This window comes from Phycodurus eques, chromosome 1 (genome assembly GCF_024500275.1).
Source record: "Phycodurus eques isolate BA_2022a chromosome 1, UOR_Pequ_1.1, whole genome shotgun sequence".
NCBI classification, from domain to species: Eukaryota; Metazoa; Chordata; class Actinopteri; order Syngnathiformes; family Syngnathidae; genus Phycodurus; species Phycodurus eques.
Window position 1 is genome coordinate 41,465,076 of NC_084525.1, and position 21,133 is coordinate 41,486,208.

Below are 21,133 nucleotides of genomic sequence, written 5' to 3' on the forward strand. Positions count from 1 at the left end.
AAAACTGATAGACTTTATTGTTTTTAGCAAATAATCATTAACTTAGAATTTTATGGCTGTAACACGTTCCAAAAAAGCTGGGACAAAGTCATGTTTACCACTGTGTTACATCACCTTTTCTTCTAACAACATTCAATAAACGTTTGGGAACTGAGGACACTAATTGTTGAAGCTTTGTAGGTGGAATTCTTTCCCATTCTTGGTTGATGTACAGCTTCAGCTGTTCAACAGTCCGGGTCTCCGTTGTTGTATTTTACACTTCATAATGCGCCCCACATTTCCAATGGGAGACAGGTCTGGACTGCAGACAGGCCAGTCTAGTACCCGCACTCTTTTACTACGAAGCCATGCTGTTGTAACACTTGCAGAATGTGGTTTGGCATTGTCTTGCTGAAATAAGCAGGGGCGTCCATGAAAAAGATGTTGCTTGGATGGCAGCATATGTTTATCCAAAACCTGTATATACCTTTCAGCATTATTGGTGCGTTCACAGATGTGTAAGTTACCCATGCCATTGGCACTAACACAGCCCCATACCATCACAGATACTGGCTTTTGAACTTTGCGTCCGTAACAATCCGGATAGTTTGGCCCGGAGGACACGACGTCCACAATTTCCAAAAAGAATTTGAAATGTGGACTTGTCGGCCCACAGAACACTTTTCCACTTTGCATCAGTCCATCTTAGATGAGCTCGGGCCCAAAGAAGCTGGTGGCGTTTCTGGGTGTTGTTGATAAATGGCTTTTGCTTTGCATAGTAGAGTTTCAAGTTGCACTTACGGATGTAGCGGCGAACTGTAATTACTGGAATTGGTTTTCTGAAGTGTTTCTGAGCCCATGTGGTGATATCCTTTACACATTGATGTCGGTTTTTGATGCAGTGCCGCCTGAGGGATCAAAGGTCACAGGCATTCAATGTTGGTTTTCGGCCTTGCCGCTTACATGGAGTGATTTCTCCAGATTCTCTGAACCGTTTGATATTATGGACCGTAGATGATGAAATCCCTAAATTCCTTGCAATTGTACGTTGAGGAATATTGTCCTTAAACTGTTCGACTATTTGCTCACGCACTTGTTCACAAAAAGGTTAACCTCGCCCCATCTTTGCGTGTGAATGACTGAACAATTTAGGGAAGCTCCTTTTATACCCAATCATGGCACCCACCTGTTCCCAATTAGCCTGCTCCCCTGTGGGATGTTAATTTCAGTTTTTTTTTTTAATAAATCAACAATTCAGTTTTTTTTCTGTCAATATGGGGTGGTGGGTGTACATGAATGACCGTGCTGATATCACTGTGGCTGTCCAGCGCGTAGTTTCCCTTTATACTCGAGCGCAAAATCGATCAAGAAGGCTGCGACGTAGATGGTATGTAGAACCAAGGGGCACGCTGAGTCACAGCATGTGACTAAAACAGACCAATCATGAGATGATCTCCGCGGCGTTCTACGCGCCGCAACAATTTTTGTCGTGTGCGCGTCAAGCCACGCAGAGGGGCTGCGCGGGCCAATTCGTCGGTCATGTGATGCAATGCGCCGGTGGCTCCCCGCGGGAGTATAAAGAGGCCTTTAATGGCAGCATATTAAAGGTCAGACTACAAATATTTTAACATTTTTCTTGATAACTCGAGAACCCCTTTACAAACCACATCTGCCATTTCAAAGTGATTATATGGCACTTAAATCGATAAATATGATGCAGAATGCACCTTCTGCTTTTTGCATCCCTCACTGTCTGGTCTTCAGCTCTATCGGGCGCTGTGACGTCACACGAGCCAAACATCCTGTTCATTCGGCGTTGTGTGCTATTGTTCCATGCTGTTGTTCCGGTCCTTGTATATTTGTTGTCGTATGATACAACGATGTCACTATGGTTTATTGTGTGGAATTTGGTTGTACAAAAGGTTCAGGCAGCGGCAAGAGGGTTTTTTTGGCCTTCCAAGTGAAGAAGGAATACGTGACCAGTGGATAGTGAAAGTCGCTCGACAGGGGACGAAACGTGCTCAGCTATGGGTGCCTAGCAAGCACCTGGTTAAAGCGTCTGCCTCACAGTTCTGAGGTCTGGGGTTCAATCCCCGGCCCCGCCTGTGTGGAGTTTGCATGTTCTCCCTGTGCCTGCTTGGGAAGACCAGAACCCTTCCTCGAGCTGGCCGTCCGGCCAAACTGAGCAATCTCGAGAGAAGAGCCTTCTTGGTGAGAGACGTAAAGAAGAACCCAAAGATCACTGTGGCTGAGCTCCAGAGATGCCGTCTGGAAATGGGAGAAAGTTCTAGAAAGTCCACCATCACTGCAGCCCTCCAACAGTCGGGGCTTTATGGCAGAATGGCCCAAGGGAAGCCTCTCCTCAGTGCAAGACACATGAAAGCCTGCATGGAGTTTGCTAAAAACAGGCGCCCTTAGCTTTTGCTTACACTGCCCGCTGGGTGGGGCAGCCCTGCATCCGATAATCGATTTGGCAATGGCTCGGAAGGGTAGAATTGGGCTCAAAATCGACTTATTAGTGGTTGTGTACCCGGCCGGCTTCATATGACCCATGATGTCATATTCTACTGACCCTTTTCCAACACTGCTAATATTTCTCTGCCAAGCACAAAAAAGTATAGTGTGAGAAGTTATGTTTATTTGATTATGTTTGTCACTTAGCTAGTCTTCAGTATACAACAAAAGCAAATGAATTGACCGTGCTGTTTCAATGCTTTTGGAGGGGACTGTAGGTCAGGCTCGAACTGTGTTATAGCGGACTGTAATCTACTTTGAAGAGCAAAATACCAGGCAAATTAAAAAGTGTCTGGTGAGAAAATACTGCAATACACAATAACGCTAGACAGCCACACAGGACGGGAACTGGAAATGAATTAGTACGCCGCCGCACATCACTTGAGAAATGCGGCCTATAAGTTTAAAAGCACATTTTAATATATCTGTAATATAACCTTTATTAGTCCCACAATGGAGAAATTCGCTTTGTTTCAGCAGCAATAGTGGATACAGGAAATCCAGAAATAGCATGCAAGAGAAGACATTTGGCTTCAAATGTGCCCACCATTGCAATAAATACATTAAAGTAACAAATATGAAAGCCATAATTTAATAAAGATTACAATTATAGTGTAATGATTATGTTGTGCAATTGAACAGGATGCAGAACTATTTTTAACCTATTACATAATATATGGCAATAACGGTCCTACGGTAATGTTCTTGACATCATTTTAAAAATATGGAAATTCAGACAAATTGTTCTGGAAATGAATTTCTATAGGTTGGCAGCTCTGCAGTCATAGCCTTAAATGCATCATAATTATGGTAATAATTTGGTGTTTTGGTTTTTGGTCTTGGGTTCCTCATTTTCGGTTTTCTGTTTCAGCCAAGAAGTTTCATTTCGGTGTACAACTACAGCTTATTGACCTTAAAACTGGACTACACACTGGACTGGTTGCCAGTCAGTCAAGGGATTTTTGGGCACATAGAATGGGAACTGATCTCATGCCAGGTGCACAGAAGTCAGCTTTGTGGACCACTGGCCGTTCGGTAGGCTTGCTTTCCATGAATCAGAAAGTAGCCTGATAAATATGGATGAAATGAAAACACAAATTTGATTCTCCACTTTTTCCTCAACTCATTAACAGTTCAGCCGTGGCAGAGGTCTGTTCTATATGGAGTGCCATTCTAGTTAACACTTGTTTTCATCTGATCTCTTCCTAAATATCCACCACAGGCCTCTGGCTGATGCAAGAACAAATGCTTCAAGAACTATAGAAAATAAAGCTTACTTGCAGTGAGTTGGAAGCGTCCAAATTCTGTTTAGCGCTAAAGTCTATTTCATGTCATGTGACTTAAACTGAGAGGGGTCAGCAAGTTCTTTGTTTCCAAACTCTGATTGACCCTCTTCTCGACATATAGGCACAAAAATTGTATATGTATGGAACATTTAAGTAGTTTAGGTCATCCCAGAGTACTGAATTTTAGCATAATTTGAAGCCTATAGTCGGTCTTCTTGCAGACACTGAGGCAAAAACTATACATACGGCTCTGCTTTTCAAATGTCCCAACACTCTGATGAGTATCTAAAGATAGAAATCGTCTCCTCTCCTACCTCCTTTTATCATGTGCTTTGTGCTGGCAAGTTTTTTTAATGGGATTTAAGGAGCCTCGCAGCTTTTGTCATCGCTGCTTATCCAAAGCACCACTACTTCAGCAACAGAGGGACTGGTGATCGCTGATGTCCCCCCCCACCACATGACCTCTGAGCCACCCTTGGAGTCACAGGAGACAGATGAGTGCCGGTCATGCTCAGACGAGAGAGCAGGACCCCTGCAGCATTGGCAAATGAAAGGCCAAAGCTGTCTGGTTCACAATGATGCCTTAGGACACACACGCTTTCCATCCGTCCGTGCACCTCCCTTGGGTCATACTCCATAATCTTAAAAGCACTGGCTCAGGTGGTAATTCACTCACAACTGCACTAGCGCACACCATTGAGGCCACATTTCTATTATAATGACAGCAACTCACCTGCTGTTTTTGTCTTTTTAGATAAATATTCCGTGTTGGTGTGTACATAATATAATTAATATTATTTATTTTACTTATTGCAGTTGGAAAGAATTAGCATATTCATGAATGTAAGTGTGTATCTAGCAGCAAATGTCTTGAAGAACTGCAGGCTGATTGCTGTTTAAACACAGCTGTTAAACGTGAGTATTTGCACACAGAGAGGCACCGCAGAGAATTTTGGCAAACAGTTAGTTGGATTCAAGCCATCCTGCTCTCCTGGTCTTCCCACATTTAGGGCCCACGTGTGAGCAGTCTAATTTTACATGCACACACATACAATTGCAAGATTGGTTGGCTTGTTTTTGGCTACATATTTGTCATCTGTTTGATGAGCACCTAGTTATTCTGCAGTTCAATGAGTGGCTGCTTTGGTTTGTTGGTCGGGGTGGCGGGGCAGTTACTGTATTTGCACACATTGTCTTATCAGCTAATTCATTTGCAGCGGTGGCAGTGTGTCTCCATACAACCCGCAAGCTAACCCTTATATAGAAAAAAAGATCATCGGGTGGTGTAATCCTGGGTAAGTCCCCCACGAGTTGGGTGGTGCTGGGGAAGGTTGTTTGGGCACCTGGGTCAAGACACAAGCACAATGAGAGCAACGGGAAACATTTTGCTGACATTTTGTTGGTAAATATTTTATGATATGTGACTGTTTTTACACAGCACCACTCTTGTCACTGCCTGTCTCCTTGTGAGTTTGCAAAAGCACATTGTTCAATGAAAGCTTGCGTGGCGGTTCATTCCGCAGGGTGGATGGCATCACGCTGTCTTAATACACATGATAAGAAGGGGGTGCGCAATGTCAGCACTCAATATTGCTCAGTGCAATATCAGAGCTGCTCGATAGCAGTCCTGTGTACTGTTGTATAGCCTTAGAGTTACTTGTGTAAGCTTTATATTTATTATAACAGAATAATCGATGGATAAATGTCTGCTGCCTAGTGTCTCTGTGTGTGCAGAAAATATAACTCATCCAATATAGAGGTGTCAGTTGCAAATTAGTTTAGGCTCTGATTTAAGTTTGTTTTATATTCAGGTCTGTAAATTGTCAGAATTGTCACTAAGGACGCGCTGGCCATGAAATTTTATGTTGGAAATTGTGTTGAATTTTAAATTAACATAATGAAATGATTGAGCATCTCAAGTGGCACACAGCTGCAGTTTCACCATTTCCCTCCGACTCCACACGAGGGAGGCCTCTCACCACCTGCAGACAGGGCGCTGCAGACAGTTCACTTCGCCTGCCTCTGCAACTGCCACTGCCTGCCCCACTGCTTTGCATGGCATAACAGTCTCCATGGTAATGCGGAATCATGTGATTCTTGCAATTTGTAGATGAATAACCGCTAACAATGATTTGGATGCTGCTTTCATCACAACAACATTTCATCTCATGATACTTTAAGCCACAACAGCTGAATGAGTGGTTGTCATGGAGGTTGTGCTGAGCTTGGGTGTGTTTTTATGTGCATGCTTCCCCCCCAGTACATATGCATGTGCATTGAACTAACTACATTAACTATAACTATTATGCCTTTTGGTTGTGTGTCAACTAGATGGAGCAGGTATCAGATGATGATTTGGATCATGGAGCTGAAGAGGACAGTGATAAGGAGGACCAAGACCTGGACAAGATGTTTGGAGCCTGGCTAGGGGAGTTGGACAAGCTCACACAGGTTAACACACAGATTAACACAAACACTTAAAGAATGGGGCTGTAACCATGGCAACTTGAACACTGCTATTCCTGTTGCCACGTTCTGTATCCTAGCAACTCCACCTCCATTGTGTTATGTATACGAGCAATCTTATGTGTGATTACAAAGCAGACAGACATCACTGAATGTGTCTTGAGCCCCAATTTGTTTTTTTAAATGTATTTATCCCCCCCCCAAACACAATAATTGTATGCATCCTCTTTTTAGGGTATGGATGATGGCAGGCCCCAGAAGGCGCTGCAGAAGCCTCCTCTCAGGCAAGAAACAAACATTGCCAACTTCTCCTACCGGTTCTCAATGTATAACATAAATGGTGAGCTCTCATCTAATTCACGGTTCAGTTTGCTTCAGGCAAGATAAATACTCTGATGCGACCTATCTCTTCTTCATGCAGAGGCACTGAACCAGGGTGAAACAGTAGACTTGGATGCTCTGATGGCTGACTTGTGTACCATCGAACAGGAGCTTAGTACAATTTCCAAGCCGAACTCTCGGAGTCAGAGCAAGCGCGCCCCAGGGGGACGCAGTGCCAGCGCCAAGCACCTAGGCACCAGTGGAGGGGGAAGCAGTGGAGGTAGTCCCGTTGACTTACAAGAATTGAGAGTCAGGATTGTTATGAATTTAGGTTTTTTTCTCAATATATAAATTGTACGGTATAATACAGTTGTGACATGGCCACTGTTTTCAAATACTGTAATCCCTCGCTATATTGCGATTCACTTACTGCGGATTCAGTGCATCGCAGATTTCTTTGGGGTGATGACTATAGTGCAGTTACTCTCCTGCAAGTCTTTGGTTCAGTTGGCATTGGTGGCTATTTGACTATACTCACATAAGGACAAATAGGCACTTTTACTTTCTAGATAAATAATCCTTACTGAGCCATTTCCACACAAGTTAACAAGTTGCTTAGTAATGCAGTGAAGATGACGGGCATTCCACTGGTTATATCCCTATCTCACTGGCATAGGTGTCACAGGACTCCAGGACCTGAGAGCCCAAAATATTGGTTGCGCACTCACTAAGAAGATGTCTGGGAGACGTCTCCATACAACGTGACCGTGATATCTGAGGTTGAAGTGGGGCATAGGTTGAGATGTCCATATACATTTTAGTGACGATTGCTTGCAGTTTCAAGAGATTAAGCTACGTAAAGGTTTTTCTCTATAGCGAACATATAGAGGAGTTGCCAAAAGATCCCCAATGCAATCGAACATGTTCGATTTCACCGCGACTCCTTGGTGGTGGCTCGTCTCCAGGGGACGTCACAAAGGCGTCTCCACAACCAGGGCGACTTGTGTCGCCAACTACCGGTAGTCTCCAGGCCAGTGAGATAGGGGTCACCCAAGCCACAGTGAGAGTTTTATTAAATAAATTCACAAATACCAACCGAGCCTGACGTTTCACTTTAGCTAATGCTAAAGTTAGACACCCAAAAGGTCTGTCCCAAGTCTTTTAATCCATATTGGCTAGGTTTGTCCATCTCTGTAAAGAAAAGCACCAAATGAGAATATGTATTGTTTAAAATGCCCAAATCCTCAAACAGGAAGTGCCAGTAGCAGCACTCGGGCATCTCCGGCCAACACGGTTCGAGGGAGCAGTGTCAACACGCGCCCGGTGGCCTCCAACATTTCCCTGGATGACATTACCTCTCAGCTGGAGAAGGCCTCGCTCAGCATGGACGAAGCTGCCCGTCAGACATCCTCGTCGTCCTCATCGTCCTCATCCTCTTTCTCCTCCACGACGTTGCGACGTCCCTCATCTGATTCGTCTGGAAGCGGCCGGCACCATCGGCGGACGGGCTCAGTGGGTGCAGTCAGCGAACAGGAGGCTGCATCCCAGCGGTCCAGTGTAAACTCGGCGTGTGCGTCAGCGTCCAGTATGGACTCCCTGGACATAGATAAAGGGATGACGGTTGGAGAGGTTGATGGAAGTAGCAGCCCGATCATACAGAGGCAAAACCAGACCAGCACAGAGGTACGACATGAAAAGTTCACTAACAATGTGTGTTCACGTCTGTGTGCATTTACAATAATAATCAGATTTTGAGTCATTGAAGGTATCAAGGCTCTAATTTCCAAAGAGCTGACGAAAAACGGTTGACTAATTGGCTCTAATCTGATTCTTATTGTGCATGTTTAACTACAAAGCATGTGAGACGCTGCATGTGTTTGCAGTACAGCACATTTTTTGTTATTGCTCTGGGTAGTTTGCTAATAAGGACGCAATCTTCTAAACGTGACTGCTCCTGAATGACTCCTTTCACTCTCTTGTGTACCTTTAAGCAAAGCTAATTAATATATATAGCGCATTTCATACACAAGGTAACTCAATGTGCTTTACGTGATTAAAATCATTTAAAAACAAAGAAAAAAAACAGCTTATAGACATTTAAAACAAATAAAAGATAGAATAAAATTAAAATACAATTGTTGAGGGTAAGGAGTGAGAAACGGTACGTTCCAGTTCATTCAGTGAAGTGTGACATCCCAGCCAACCTTGCATGTGTTCATATTGTGTGTTTGCATCATTTGTTTTCTATCTTCATCCACACACATGCACATTTCCAGCATGTCACACTGCGGTGGGCCAACGGTAAAACGGCCAGGCGGCACCTTGACTTCACCTCACAAGAGGGTGAAGTGGATCGGGCCACTGTAAGTGCATGTGTGTGTCTATTTGTGTGTGTGCATGCATGCGCGTTAACTTGATTCTATTGACCTGATATTTTTACTTGAGCCTGAAGATACATTCACTGGCCACAATATTAGGTACACCTGCATAATGTAATGTGATCCAATACAAGAGCTGTACCCAATATACTGCTTTCAGAATTATAATGCGCAGGCTTGATTTATACTGTCGGAGATGTTTCCGTGTTTTTAATATGGTTGTGGTGTAGAACTGCACAACATACATCATAATGAGAGACATTTCAGAGCTAATCAAAATATTCAAACAGCATGATGTAGTGTCACTGCAAACCACAACAATAAGAAACCTACGGTATTGCTAAAATAATCTCTCGGGAGTGACACTCTAAAACATTATCTTTTTACAGACAGCATATTTTCTGCAGCTTTTGTATGTGATCTCAGTAGATTTTCCAGTACCTAATATTGTTGTGTCTGCCTATGGTATGGCTTTTATACAAATAAAGTGCTTAACAAATTTATTATACAGTACAATCACCAAATGAATTTATTATACAGTACAATCACCAAATGTAATGTTTATGGCTTTTTAACAAATATTTTTAATGCTATAGGTAAAACAAAAATATAATTTGGTTATCCATTAATTTTAAAATTGACTGATGTACAAAAAAAATAATCTTGATTGAAGAATATCAAATTACTTGTAGACATATAAAGCGGCTGAAGTAAGTATTTAACGTCACCATTTTTCCACAAATATATTTCCAAAGGCGCTATTGACCTGAAGATTTCACCAGATGTTGGGAACGACCCAAGTAATCCATACATACAAGAAAGTAGAACAAATTAGCTGAGAAATTATGTTGTGTGTAGTAATGTGAAATGACACAGGGAAAAAGTTTTGAACACGCCAACTGGTATTTATTTAATACAAAAAACAAAAAAAAACGTGTTTGCAATGACTGCTTCAAGATGCCTCCTGTATGGAGAAACTAGTGACACGCATTGCTCTGGTATGATTTTGGCCCATTGCGCCACACAAGCAGTCTTCAAATCTTGACGGTTCCGTGGACTTTAAGTTTCAGTTCTTTCCATATATTTTCGATTGGATTCAAGTCAGGTGATTGGCTGGGCCATTCTAGCAGCTTTATTGTTTTCTTTGAAACCAATTGAGAGTTTCCTTGGCAATATGTTTTGGATCATTATCCTCCTTTCCTACCAGAAAGCTGACATTCCACGTCCCGAGAGCCGGTTTCTGTAGCCGGGGATCGGATCGCCAAGGTCCCCACCTTCGGCCACCGTCCAGCTCACACTGCACCCGACCGTTTGATTATGGATAGATTTTAGGTGTCTTGGCTATCCATGCCTTTTCCACCTCCCCTTATGTGTTCAATACTTTTTCCCCTGTGTCATTTCACATTTTTACGCACAACTTAATTTCTGATCTTTTTTCTACTTTCTTTTGTATGTATGGATTACTTGGGTTGTTTCCAACATCTGGTGAAATTTTCAGGTCAATAGCACCTTTGGAAGTGTATTTAGAGAGAAAAGTAGTGACGTGTTAAATATTTATTTCAGCTGCTGTATATGGTTCGTTATTTGCTTGCATTCCTGAACAGAATTATTTTTAATGATTCAATGTTATTTTATATCAAAATGTTAAACTTGTGGTCGTTCACTGAAATGGGGTAATAAATTTGTTAAGCTCAGTACATCTGTTGTGCTCTTCACAATCAGTGCTTCTTTGCTGCAGCTAATACTGTAACTAGAAGCGCTACCTTTTCATTTATTAAAGTTTACTCTTACTTCCACCCTTCATAGCAAAATACACTACTCACTAAATGCTAAGGATTATTGGCTTCCTGGTGAAATTTACGGATGAACCCAATATGGAGTAAAACCTTGAGAGATGAACTTACTTTGACCTCCTCTAAACTTTTGAATACATATCTTTAACCTATAATTGTTTCAGTTTTTTTTATACAACTTGCTGTTCTATAATAAGGAGCTGAGCGGCAAAATTCACAGGAGGTGAAGCAACCAGTACATTTCCTGATTTAATTGGAATTGGTATTTAGTCCTCAGTACATTCTCTTCATCATGCTGTTCACATTTTGACCTCATGAGACTAAGATGATGCCTAACCAATTGATCAACAGTACATCACCATTGCGGGGCCTCAAACACGATATTCTTAGAGGGAAGTGGCCACTGAATGTAGTGTCACAGAGTGGCATCTGCAGGTTGCAACAGACATACAGAAAGACTGGAAGAGTCACAGAACGGCACAGAAGTGGAAATCCTAGGAAACCTGTTGGTCTATTCATGGATCAAACCTGTTGTGAATTTTGCTGTTCAGCTCCTTGTTAGCGAACAGCAAGTCATGCAAAAAGTACTGACCTATTATACAGTTGGACATGTCCATTAAAAATTGTAGGTCAATTTAAGTTAACCTAGAAAGGTATTAGTGCATTTTAGGTTCATGCTGAAATTTCACCCAAAGCTGACTATCCTCAACTTTTCACGAGTAGTGTATCACGATTATTAACCCTCCAAGAATGACCAGACATTGACTTCTTTATTTTTCTATTCCTCTCTGTTGCTATGTTTTGTTCTTCTCACCCCAAGCATTCCTATTTGGACCAAGAAACCTCACTTATTCTGAAAAGCATAGCTGGAAAGCCTTCTCACCTCCTGACCAAGGTGAATTTCCCCTCAAGTACTTGCTTGTTTTTTGTCTCTGCTATAGTGAGTTATCGCTCACTCTTTCTGCTGCTCTGCACGTCACAGATGTCTAGTGGTTTTCACAACGATACCTACATCACAATCACCTTTCACTTGCATAGCGTACCGTACTAATATTCAACAGAGTTGCAACCATCATTCATTGATTAGGCATGACCTTTTTGTGATTATCAATGAAGGGGTGTCAAAACTACTAACTCTATACCTCTTTGTCAATTACATACACAGTGCAATGCAACTTTCCAGACTAATCCTGGCCATAGAAAAATGGCGTGATGGCCCGGATCTGGCCTTGAGTTTGACACGGGTTCAATGCCTTGTTCATGGGTTCTTTCTTGGGAATGAATTGACCTCTTTATCAGCTGATCTGCAAAGTGGGTCTAGTCAAATGTAGACATAGCGGTAGATATTGCCCGTATTGCAGTGAGATCATCATGCCCACTGAAGTGTTTTTGTATGCGTGCATGTTTATTTGATTGTTACCAGTAGAATCAAAATTGTGCATAAGAATGAATTTAATGAGTCATGTAGTCTCTGTGTAACCCAAAGACAAATGATATGTTGTATTGTGTTGGTGCTTAAATTTGGCTCGATTGTGTGCGGACTGAAAAAATGTCTGTGCGCACATGCGCGCGTGTGTGTGTGTGTGTGTGTGTGTGTGTGTGTGTGTGTGTGTGTGTGAGAGAGTGAGAGATGCAGCAAAGGAACAATGGAAGACAGAGCGAGATGTGAAGGGGAGCAAAGGTACAGTGTGTCCGTTGAACCCGCACAACCCTCGTGACCTTGTTTCACACACTAAAGGGTGAATAAAAGCCTGCCGCTGCACAGTACGCGTCAGCCAAACAGTGCTAGAGCCAGTCATGTGTGATCAGTAGTCTGGGTCAAGGAGGTAAGAGGCTTGAGGCGCAGTCCTAAGTCGGCCTCCGACTAACATGCACACACACTACTTCAAATATTCAACACTTCACCCAAATTCTCAATCCTTGTCTTTGTGTGTTAGTGCTGAGGTTAGTCCTGGTCACAGTACCCCACCCCTGTGCCCCGATTGGTTAAAAGAAAGACAGTCATGGAAATGGAGCTCACTGGGTTGGCAGAACAGCCGTTCTGCTATTTTGTGGGTGTCCCTCAATTGGGCACACTTTGAAATCAGAGAGAGAGAGAGGGAGGGAGACTGAAGGGGGAGGGGCATCCTCCTTATGTTTGTAGTCAAGTTGTGTTCATTTTGTGGGCACTTGTCATTAAGCACGTCTGCTCACATCACACCATGGAAGATGTATGGCCCAATTTTGTTTTTTTAACTGTGCGCAATTTTTGTCTTAACAAAACATTTGGAAGTTTGTCACAATATTATCTGTGACTGGAGGGCATGAAGGCTTTCTGAACTGATCCCACGCTCATCAGAAGCTTGTGGCTCTCTCCGGGATCTCCTCGTATTGTTGGCTTTTCCTCATATCGGGGATCAAAGGGAGCTGCTGCAGCTCCGTAAGAATCTAGAGGGGAACCATAGGCGGCGAATGAAGCGCCATATTTGAGGTAGCAACGGGCTGATGTCGCAGTCGATGAGACTTGGCTTTACAGTGTTTATTTCTGATCAATTATTCACTTGCAACACAAAGAGGCATTTTGTTTGCAATCTGGACAATGGAGGTGATGGCATCTTGTTGGCGGGGGCAGGTGAGTAAAAAAAACAAAACGGGGAAAGAAAAAAAATGTATCCTTACATTTTCTTTGAGCCATTACATCCAAGGCTTGTTGCATTTAAGTGGAAGGCTCATAACTATTTAATGAAGATTGCAGATTGCAGTGTCTCCCTCTTAGTATTAGATAAATAATCACTGAGGTGGTGAGGATGGCGCAAGGTTACGAAGATCCACCATTCCATTGTGTGTGAATGCTAAGTAAGTCTATTAACCACGCTCCTGTTTGAACCATTCAGGAAGAACATGCCGCCAAGCAGAAGGCAGAGAAGATCCGAGTGGCCCTGGAGAAAATCAAAGAGGCGCAGGTCAAAAAGGTAAGAGCCTCCTTCCTTTGTGTGTCACTTCCTGACTTGGTCTCGCCATCAGAAGCTTCTTTGATTCATGTCGATATGGCTCACTTGTCATATTCGCTGCATTTCTTTGTGAACTTCATTCACAGCCTGGAAAGTAGGTCATTGCAGCATTTGATTGTGAGTGTGCATCTGCAAGAGGTCGCAAAGAGAGAGCGAGAGGGTGCATGCCGCCGTATAAAAATGCCATTTATTGGAAGCTGATTTTCTTCTTCCACTGGTTCTTCAATTGAACGAGCTGCTTCTATGTCAGGTAGCAGTAGAAAATCTTAGAAAGGTTAATTAGTGCAGCACAGTCTGCATTTTACAAAATATCCTACAATTGTATTTGTACTTTTGACATTGCTCTCAGAGTAGGGGTGAGAATTCACTTTATTTCTGGCTTAGTGGCTGCACAAAAAAAATGAATTTATAGGTGCTTGTATATCCTGTGCCAAATGTAAGTCAGACTCCCCATGTCTGCAGCTTTCTTAGCGTTGTCATTCATCCAAGTTTCTTTTGAAGCTACACACTTGATTGGGTGTCGAGATCAGTGAGAGGAGATTGGAAGGTCAAGCAATTGAGGGCTTTGATCAGTTTCACACAAGGGCGAGCTGTGAAAAGCTGGATTTGGCACGTGCATGTGCTCGTCGGGTTCAGTTGGGGTTAATCTTACTCGACTTTTGGTGCGATTTAGATGCAAAACCAGATTACTGGAAGGTTGGTCTTTTAGTGGTCACACTGTGACCCATTAATACTTATGTACATAGAATTTGCAACAAACCCAATAACCCTATGATCCACTGCACTCCGCTGGATCCAATATCTAGGTCACATGGAAATGAACTGAGGGAGACTTTGCTCAAGCAATAAACCCTCAGTTGTCTTCATCTCCTTATCCATCTTCCCAGCTGGTGATCAGGGTGCACATGTCAGATGAGAGTTCCAAAACCATGATGGTGGACGAGAGGCAGACGGTCAGGCAGGTGCTGGACAGCCTGCTGGACAAGTCGCATTGTGGCTACAGCCCAGACTGGTCGCTGGTGGAAACCATTACTGAGCTGCAAATGGGTAAGAGTACTGAATCAAATCAAAATTGTTGAAGAGGGAAAATGAGTATGGTTTGTGGATAATTGTGATTAAATAATGAGGAAAACAAATCAAAACCTCCTGAAAACTGCTGCGTTTCCATTTCCTCTCCTCAGAACGTATTTTTGAGGATCACGAGAACTTGGTGGAGAATCTGTTGAACTGGACGCGGGACAGTCACAACAAGCTCATGTTCATTGAGCGCATCGAGAAATATGCTCTCTTCAAGAACCCTCAGGTGCCTGATCATAGCACCTCCACACATCTATGCAAGCAGGGAGGAGATTGGTTGTATGCTAAATACCCTTGTCAGGTTATAGACCCGGACACATATTGTATGCGTACTCGGTGGTGCCTGCGTTGCTTAGAGAGCAAACAAGGGAGCATGTTTGTGCTGGAGAGTCAGAAGTAGGTCGAAGCGTAATGTAAGTCCATGTGAATAATTTATTTAATGTAAGACGTAGTGAGCCACTCACTGATTTAACACTGCCCCCTCCTTCGACCCCCTCAACTAATCTTCTCCATCACTTCCAGAACTATTTGTTAGGGCGTAAGGAGACTTCAGAAATGGCTGACAGAAATAAGGAGGCTTTATTAGAGGTAGGATGATTAACAACCACTTAATTACGCTTTCCCTCAAGGAGAAAAATGAGCATTTCAACATCCGTTTTCAGGAGTGCTTCTGTGGCGGCTCAGTGTCAGTGCCTGAGATTGAAGGCGTCCTGTGGCTAAAGGAAGATGGGAAGAAGTCATGGAAGAAGCGCTACTTCCTTCTCAGGGCTTCTGGAATCTACTATCTCCCGAAAGGCAAAGCCAAGGTCAGTGAACTGAGTTCCGCCATGTCAAAGATACCAGTAATGTAAATTTAGTTTACAAGATCCACAATCATGAAGGCTGCTCTTTGGCATTTCCTGACTAGGAGCTCATTGTAATTTCTATCCAGATTTGTTCTATTTCTGGCACTTCCAAGATCACGACGTAACTATCTTATATTAGACTTCATAAATCAACACCTGTACATCATATCATCTCCTTTTTTTTCTGCAGGCATCCAGAGATCTTGTGTGCTTCTTGCAGCTAGACCATGTTAATGTGTATTACGGTCAGGACTATCGCAGCAAATATAAAGCTCCTACTGACTACTGCCTGGCTTTGAAGGTAAACCTAATTTTTGTACCCATCACTATTCGGGAATTCTTCATTACAAGAAATGCACTAACAAGTGTTGTTGTCGTGCAGCATCCACAGATCCAGAAGAAGTCACAATATATTAAATATCTGTGCTGTGACGATGTCAGGACCTTGCACCAGTGGGTTAATGGAATTAGAATTGCAAAGGTAAGCCCCTAAGTTCAGGTTTCAGTCCAATACAAATCACTTTTGTGTCAAAATGCGGGGGAAAAAAGTAACCTCTCTGGGATTGTGCTCTGTATCCAGTATGGGAAGCAGCTCTATGTAAACTACCAGGAGGCCATGAAACGAACAGAGGCAGCCTACGATTGGTCCTCTCTATCTACCTCCAGCATTCGATCAGGATCCAGTTCTGCAAGCATACACGGTCGGTCATTTTCAATATGACGAAATTAGATGCGATCCACTTCGAGTGCTGAATCTATTTTCCTTCCTTATTTGCGCCGCCAGAATCCCAGTCTAACCATTCAGGCCATTCAGACAGTGGCGTGGACACAGGGTCCTCTCATGGTCGCTCCCAGAGTGTTGTGAGCTCCATTTTCTCCGAGGCCTGGAAGAGAGGCACTCAATTAGAGGAAAACACCAAGGTTTGACCTCACAAAAGCTGCTTTTACACTGCATCCCCGGTAAATTAGTGCAGTACAGTTAAACCTTCTCATCGTTCATGGCCTGTCAGCTTAAATCCCCCATCTCACATTGGTACTGTACACACAGAACAGCTAGCCGGTAAAAATGTGTGCGTGTGTGGGGGGAATTGGCTTAGATGGCTAGTGTGTAAGGGGCTAAAGTCTGCTTCTGTGTCTTGTTTGCTTCCGACCCTAACACGCATTGTTGTTGAAACAGATGCGAATGGAGGCTTCCAGAGGGGCCACTTTGCCCCATGCTTCGCACAGTCACCGCCATCACAGCCAGCATTCAGTTGACCATGCGACCCCGACAACCCCTCCTCACCCTCAGCCTCAGGCTCAAGCTCATCCCCACCAACAGCCTCAACCACAGGCAGTCGCGCAGCACCTGCCCCCGAAGCCACAGTCGCCTCAACAGGTCCCGCAGCCGCCGTCACCTCAGCGCTTGCAGCAGCCTCCACAACAACTGCAACATCAGGAGCCGCACACCACAAGCAGCTACGGCCACATGCCCCCCCAACAGCCGCCGCACCCTGTGAACAACTACAGCCAAATGCCTCCACCGCCGTCACTTCAACACGCACACTCAAACTACAACCAGCCGTCGCACAAAGCGAGCAACTACGTCGTGCCCTCCCAACAGCCACTACACAGCGAGAGTAACTACAGCCATGTGCCTCCCCCCCAGCAACAGCCAGCTCCTCCACCACCTCCCCCTCCCCCTCCTCCACCGCCACCACCCCCACCCCCAGTCCAAGCCATGTCGCACTACTCTCCAGCTCTCAACATGTACAAGTTCAGTACAATAACCAGGCTGCAGAACCAGAACCAGGCTGGCAGTCATCACAGGATGCATCCCCAGCCACCTCCCCCATCTCAGACACTGCCCAGCGCAAAGGTACAGGTCAAACCAAATGTGAATCACATTGCAGCAAGGACCAATGTCCCGCCTCCACCTCCTCCTCCACCGCCACCATCTATGCCAACCCCTGGTTCTGCCATGGCTGCATTGAAGTTCGGTCCTCCGAGTCCAAACGCCCTCGCTGCCTTCATCCCGCCGCCTCCGGTTCCCCAGACCAATGGAGGAGTATTTCCACCCCCTCCTCCTCCACCCCCATCGGCACCGGGTGCCATCAGCCAGTCGACTTATCCAATTGGGCTGAAGCATGCACTAATAGAGAGGTTTCCCAGCCCACCACGAGATCTTTTATCTGCAAACGGAGAAGTTGAAGACTCTCCGCCTCCTGCTCCTCCACCTCCACCACCGCCACCCCCTTCCCAGCAGCTTCCAGTGCCAGCCCAGTTCCCACCTCCTCCGCCAGCACCACCCAAATCATTTACCCCAGGATTTGTTCCTCATACTGCCCCCAAACCTGTGTCACCTGTCGCACCCTTCCCACCTGCCCCGTCTCCGGCCACCATGGGTGGGCTGCCACCACCGTCACCCCCTCCTCCACCTGCACCCCTCAAGAAGCAGTTCAGTCTCCAGATAGGCTACACTTCCAGCCAACCTCCGCCGACTCTGCCCAAGCAGCACAGTCTATGTAAGCCGTCACCCGTTTCCACAGGAATGGCCCCCGTTTCGTCTTTGGTGAAACAGCTCGCAAGTCAGTTTCCTGGGGCTCCAACCCAGGCAGCCAATCACACGGAGGGCCCCAAAGTTCCCCTATCCCCACCTGCAGTCAAGTCCAAACCAAAATGGCAGCCTGTTGCCAGTCAGCAGCTACAGTATTCAGAATTCCCACCCCCTCCGGACAGTGTTCAAGTCAACAATACTGGTTTTCCTGCTCCACCACCGGCTCCATTGGGCCCTGCCTCTTGTCCTACACCACCACCCCCACCCCTTCCTCCTGGGAATATGGGATCACCTGTGAGGATGTCACACTCTGGCATCTCCTGTCTAGGAGGTAAAAAACCTCCACCGACCCCCCAGAGAAACTCCAGCATCAAGTCTAACTCTTCTGCATCGTACGAAGAATCCAGGAGGAACCTCCTCAGTAAGTTTGCGGCACAGAGCAACGTCCCTTCATCCGCCCACTCTCCCACCTCTGCTTCAACTGGGTCTCCGTCAAAGGATCCCTCAGGGGGACCCCGTGCAGCCCCAAAACCGGGTAAGCTCAACTTGGCCAACCTGCCCTTGGGTCTTCAGGCCAAAGTGACCGAGGCAAAGCAGTCAGGCAGAGACTTTCCCTCCCCGCCAGCCGAGTGTGCCTACTTCCCTCCTCCACCGCCACTGTCTGAGCTATTCCCACCTCCTCCTGGGAGTGATTCTCATAGTAGTGGACCTCCAAGAGTAGCTGTGGTGAACCCCCAGCCTCAAGCTCCTCCTCCTCCTCCTCCTCCTCCACCACCACCACCACCACCACCACCAGTCTCTGTTATTAGCAACTCCACTTGGGGTAAGAGCTCGCTGAAAAAAACTCCTCCCCCGACACTTGTGCGCCGTAGCAACACCACGCCAGAGCCCCCATCGCTCTCACCACCACCACAGATCCCTCCACCCACCTCACCTAAGGGAAGCTCAGGCCAGCCCAACTTCCTTGCGGATCTGAGCCGGACCCTCAAGCGAAAGTCTGTGGGTAGGCAAGGCAAAATGGACCCTGCTGGAACTATGGATGACATGGCGCTGCCGCCACCACCCCCCGAGCTGCTGCTTGAACAGGGAAAGCAGAGCAATGGAGGAAATGATGGCTACATGTCGGGGAACATCTCAGGCTATGCAACGCTACGACGAGGACCCCCACCTGCACCACCAAAACGGGGGGATGCCACCAAGCTTACTGGGGAGTGTTGAAAAAACGTTTGGGAAAGAGAAAAAAGTCTGCTACCTGTTTGGGATAACAATAACGGCTTTTGTGTATACCAAAAGCTAATTCAGAATTTGGTCAACGAGGGTTCATTTTTCAAATGCTCAGGATTTTACTTTTCATCAACATTTAGACTCTTAGCATGTAGTTTAAACCTTATAGCTGAGTATAAAATCTTCCAAACTCATAATAATAAATTTTGTGCATTAAGTATTTGAAGTAAATTACAAATTAATTTGGCAAATATGACAAGATTCATGTTGGACCAAACCAAGTATCCTCTTCTGTTGCTGCGTATTGGAGGAGGGAAAAAAAAAAAAAGGGACCTTGTTCAGGCTGTAAATGGGAGTGCATGTGTGATTGGAGTGTATGGGACACATATGAACATGCATTGAGCAAATGCACGTACAGTACATGAGTAAGAGGACTATGTGGAACAGGGCTTGTTTGCTTTTGTGTGAAATTATTTAAATGATCGATTGAAGTGTTTTTATTTAGACTCAACGGCAGTCTGGTCAGATGTGCTCATGGAATGTTTATCGGAAGTTAAATGTGAATGATCACATCCACACAATGTCAAAAATACAGTTTAAAATCTGATAAAACATTCTAATGTGGTGTCTTTCCAAATGGCCTTATCCCGTGACAAAAGCAAAGACGGAGGCCTTATTCTTTTAAATCTTGCACAGTGGGGGAGGGTTCTAAATGCTCAGCGGACTGGAGGGGAAATACTCTAATGCAAAACTTTCCATGGACTTCTAAAGAAAATTGGAGGGGAATTGTTGAAGAGTGCTATTTTGGTTGTTGTTGTTTTTTAGTCCGTATGTACAGTTGTTGCAGCTGCGGCTCCCTTGCTGTCCCCCCCCTGACCCCCAATGCACCTGTCATGTCATGTCATGTCATGTCATGTCATGTCACGTCACGACAATCCAGGAAGTAGGCCGGATTTGTCCGTGAAGTACAAGTTGTATACTCCGCAGAATACTGTACAGTGCATCGAATCATGTCGCGGAACACTTACGTTATGTGAGGGGGACATACGACTTGAATGTTGCCCTTATATTGGTGGGTATGTTGTAACTGGTTTCTTTGTGGTGTCATGAAAGTCTTCAGCCTAACTGCTTGCAGCGATGCCTTCATTTTCAGCAGGGTGCTTGTGCTGTCCCAACATTTCAACATGTGTCAGGATGACATTTATATTTCCATCACTAGTAAAAACAAAATAGATTGGAATTTCTTTTAAGAATGCTTGTGACTAATGGGGGGGGGAAAAAGACAAAATTAGAGTGGTATTGGTTGAGCTCGTACAATTCAACATGCTATGCGCTTTTATTCTATGCCCAACATTGTTGTGGCATACTTTCTGTTTTAATCTCACAGTTTAACAAGATTTTTGCTACAGTTCTGTGTGTAAATTATTGATGTACTCGTGGGGCCTAAATTGTTACAAATTGATTGTCCTTGCTTATAAACCGAAATTCACAATATAAATGTTCAAACCAGAATTTGTCCTGACTCGTTTGTAGGGTGTCCTCGACGCTTAGGTGATTGTTTCATATTTATGGCCTGTAAGTCTTTTACAGTAAATATTACAATAAGACTGTTTTAGTGTAGGTGAACAATATATTCCGACTTCACACACATTCGGGTTCTGTCGCCGAACGTTAACGCCCTCTAGTGGTTTTCCCATGTCTCGGACTATCTGTTCTACCTGGCC

The 21,133-nt window shown here is 44.7% G+C and overlaps 1 protein-coding gene across 7 annotated transcripts in view; it reads left to right on the forward strand.

Moving 5' to 3' along the window:
* The window catches only part of raph1b (Ras association (RalGDS/AF-6) and pleckstrin homology domains 1b), a 45,530-nt gene extending 24,609 nt beyond the window's left edge, over nucleotides 1-20,921 (forward strand). For 4 of the 7 annotated variants that reach the window (XM_061692216.1, XM_061692209.1, XM_061692232.1 and 1 more), the window contains 16 exons: nucleotides 6,111-6,230; nucleotides 6,480-6,585; nucleotides 6,667-6,846; nucleotides 7,819-8,249; nucleotides 8,843-8,929; nucleotides 11,558-11,632; nucleotides 13,611-13,688; nucleotides 14,615-14,774; nucleotides 14,909-15,030; nucleotides 15,327-15,392; nucleotides 15,467-15,610; nucleotides 15,840-15,950; nucleotides 16,032-16,130; nucleotides 16,230-16,350; nucleotides 16,434-16,570; nucleotides 16,827-20,921. In XM_061692216.1, the coding sequence (XP_061548200.1) occupies nucleotides 6,111-6,230; nucleotides 6,480-6,585; nucleotides 6,667-6,846; nucleotides 7,819-8,249; nucleotides 8,843-8,929; nucleotides 11,558-11,632; nucleotides 13,611-13,688; nucleotides 14,615-14,774; nucleotides 14,909-15,030; nucleotides 15,327-15,392; nucleotides 15,467-15,610; nucleotides 15,840-15,950; nucleotides 16,032-16,130; nucleotides 16,230-16,350; nucleotides 16,434-16,570; nucleotides 16,827-19,403 (4,614 nt within the window). In that variant the 3' untranslated portion in view covers nucleotides 19,404-20,921. Of the gene's footprint in view, nucleotides 1-6,110; nucleotides 6,231-6,479; nucleotides 6,586-6,666; nucleotides 6,847-7,818; nucleotides 8,250-8,842; nucleotides 8,930-11,557; nucleotides 11,633-12,457; nucleotides 13,349-13,610; nucleotides 13,689-14,614; nucleotides 14,775-14,908; nucleotides 15,031-15,326; nucleotides 15,393-15,466; nucleotides 15,611-15,839; nucleotides 15,951-16,031; nucleotides 16,131-16,229; nucleotides 16,351-16,433; nucleotides 16,571-16,826 lie in introns of those variants that run through there. The other 3 variants (XM_061692241.1, XM_061692249.1, XM_061692257.1) reach the window with 3 other exon arrangements.
* Nucleotides 20,922-21,133: the final 212 nt, after the last annotated feature.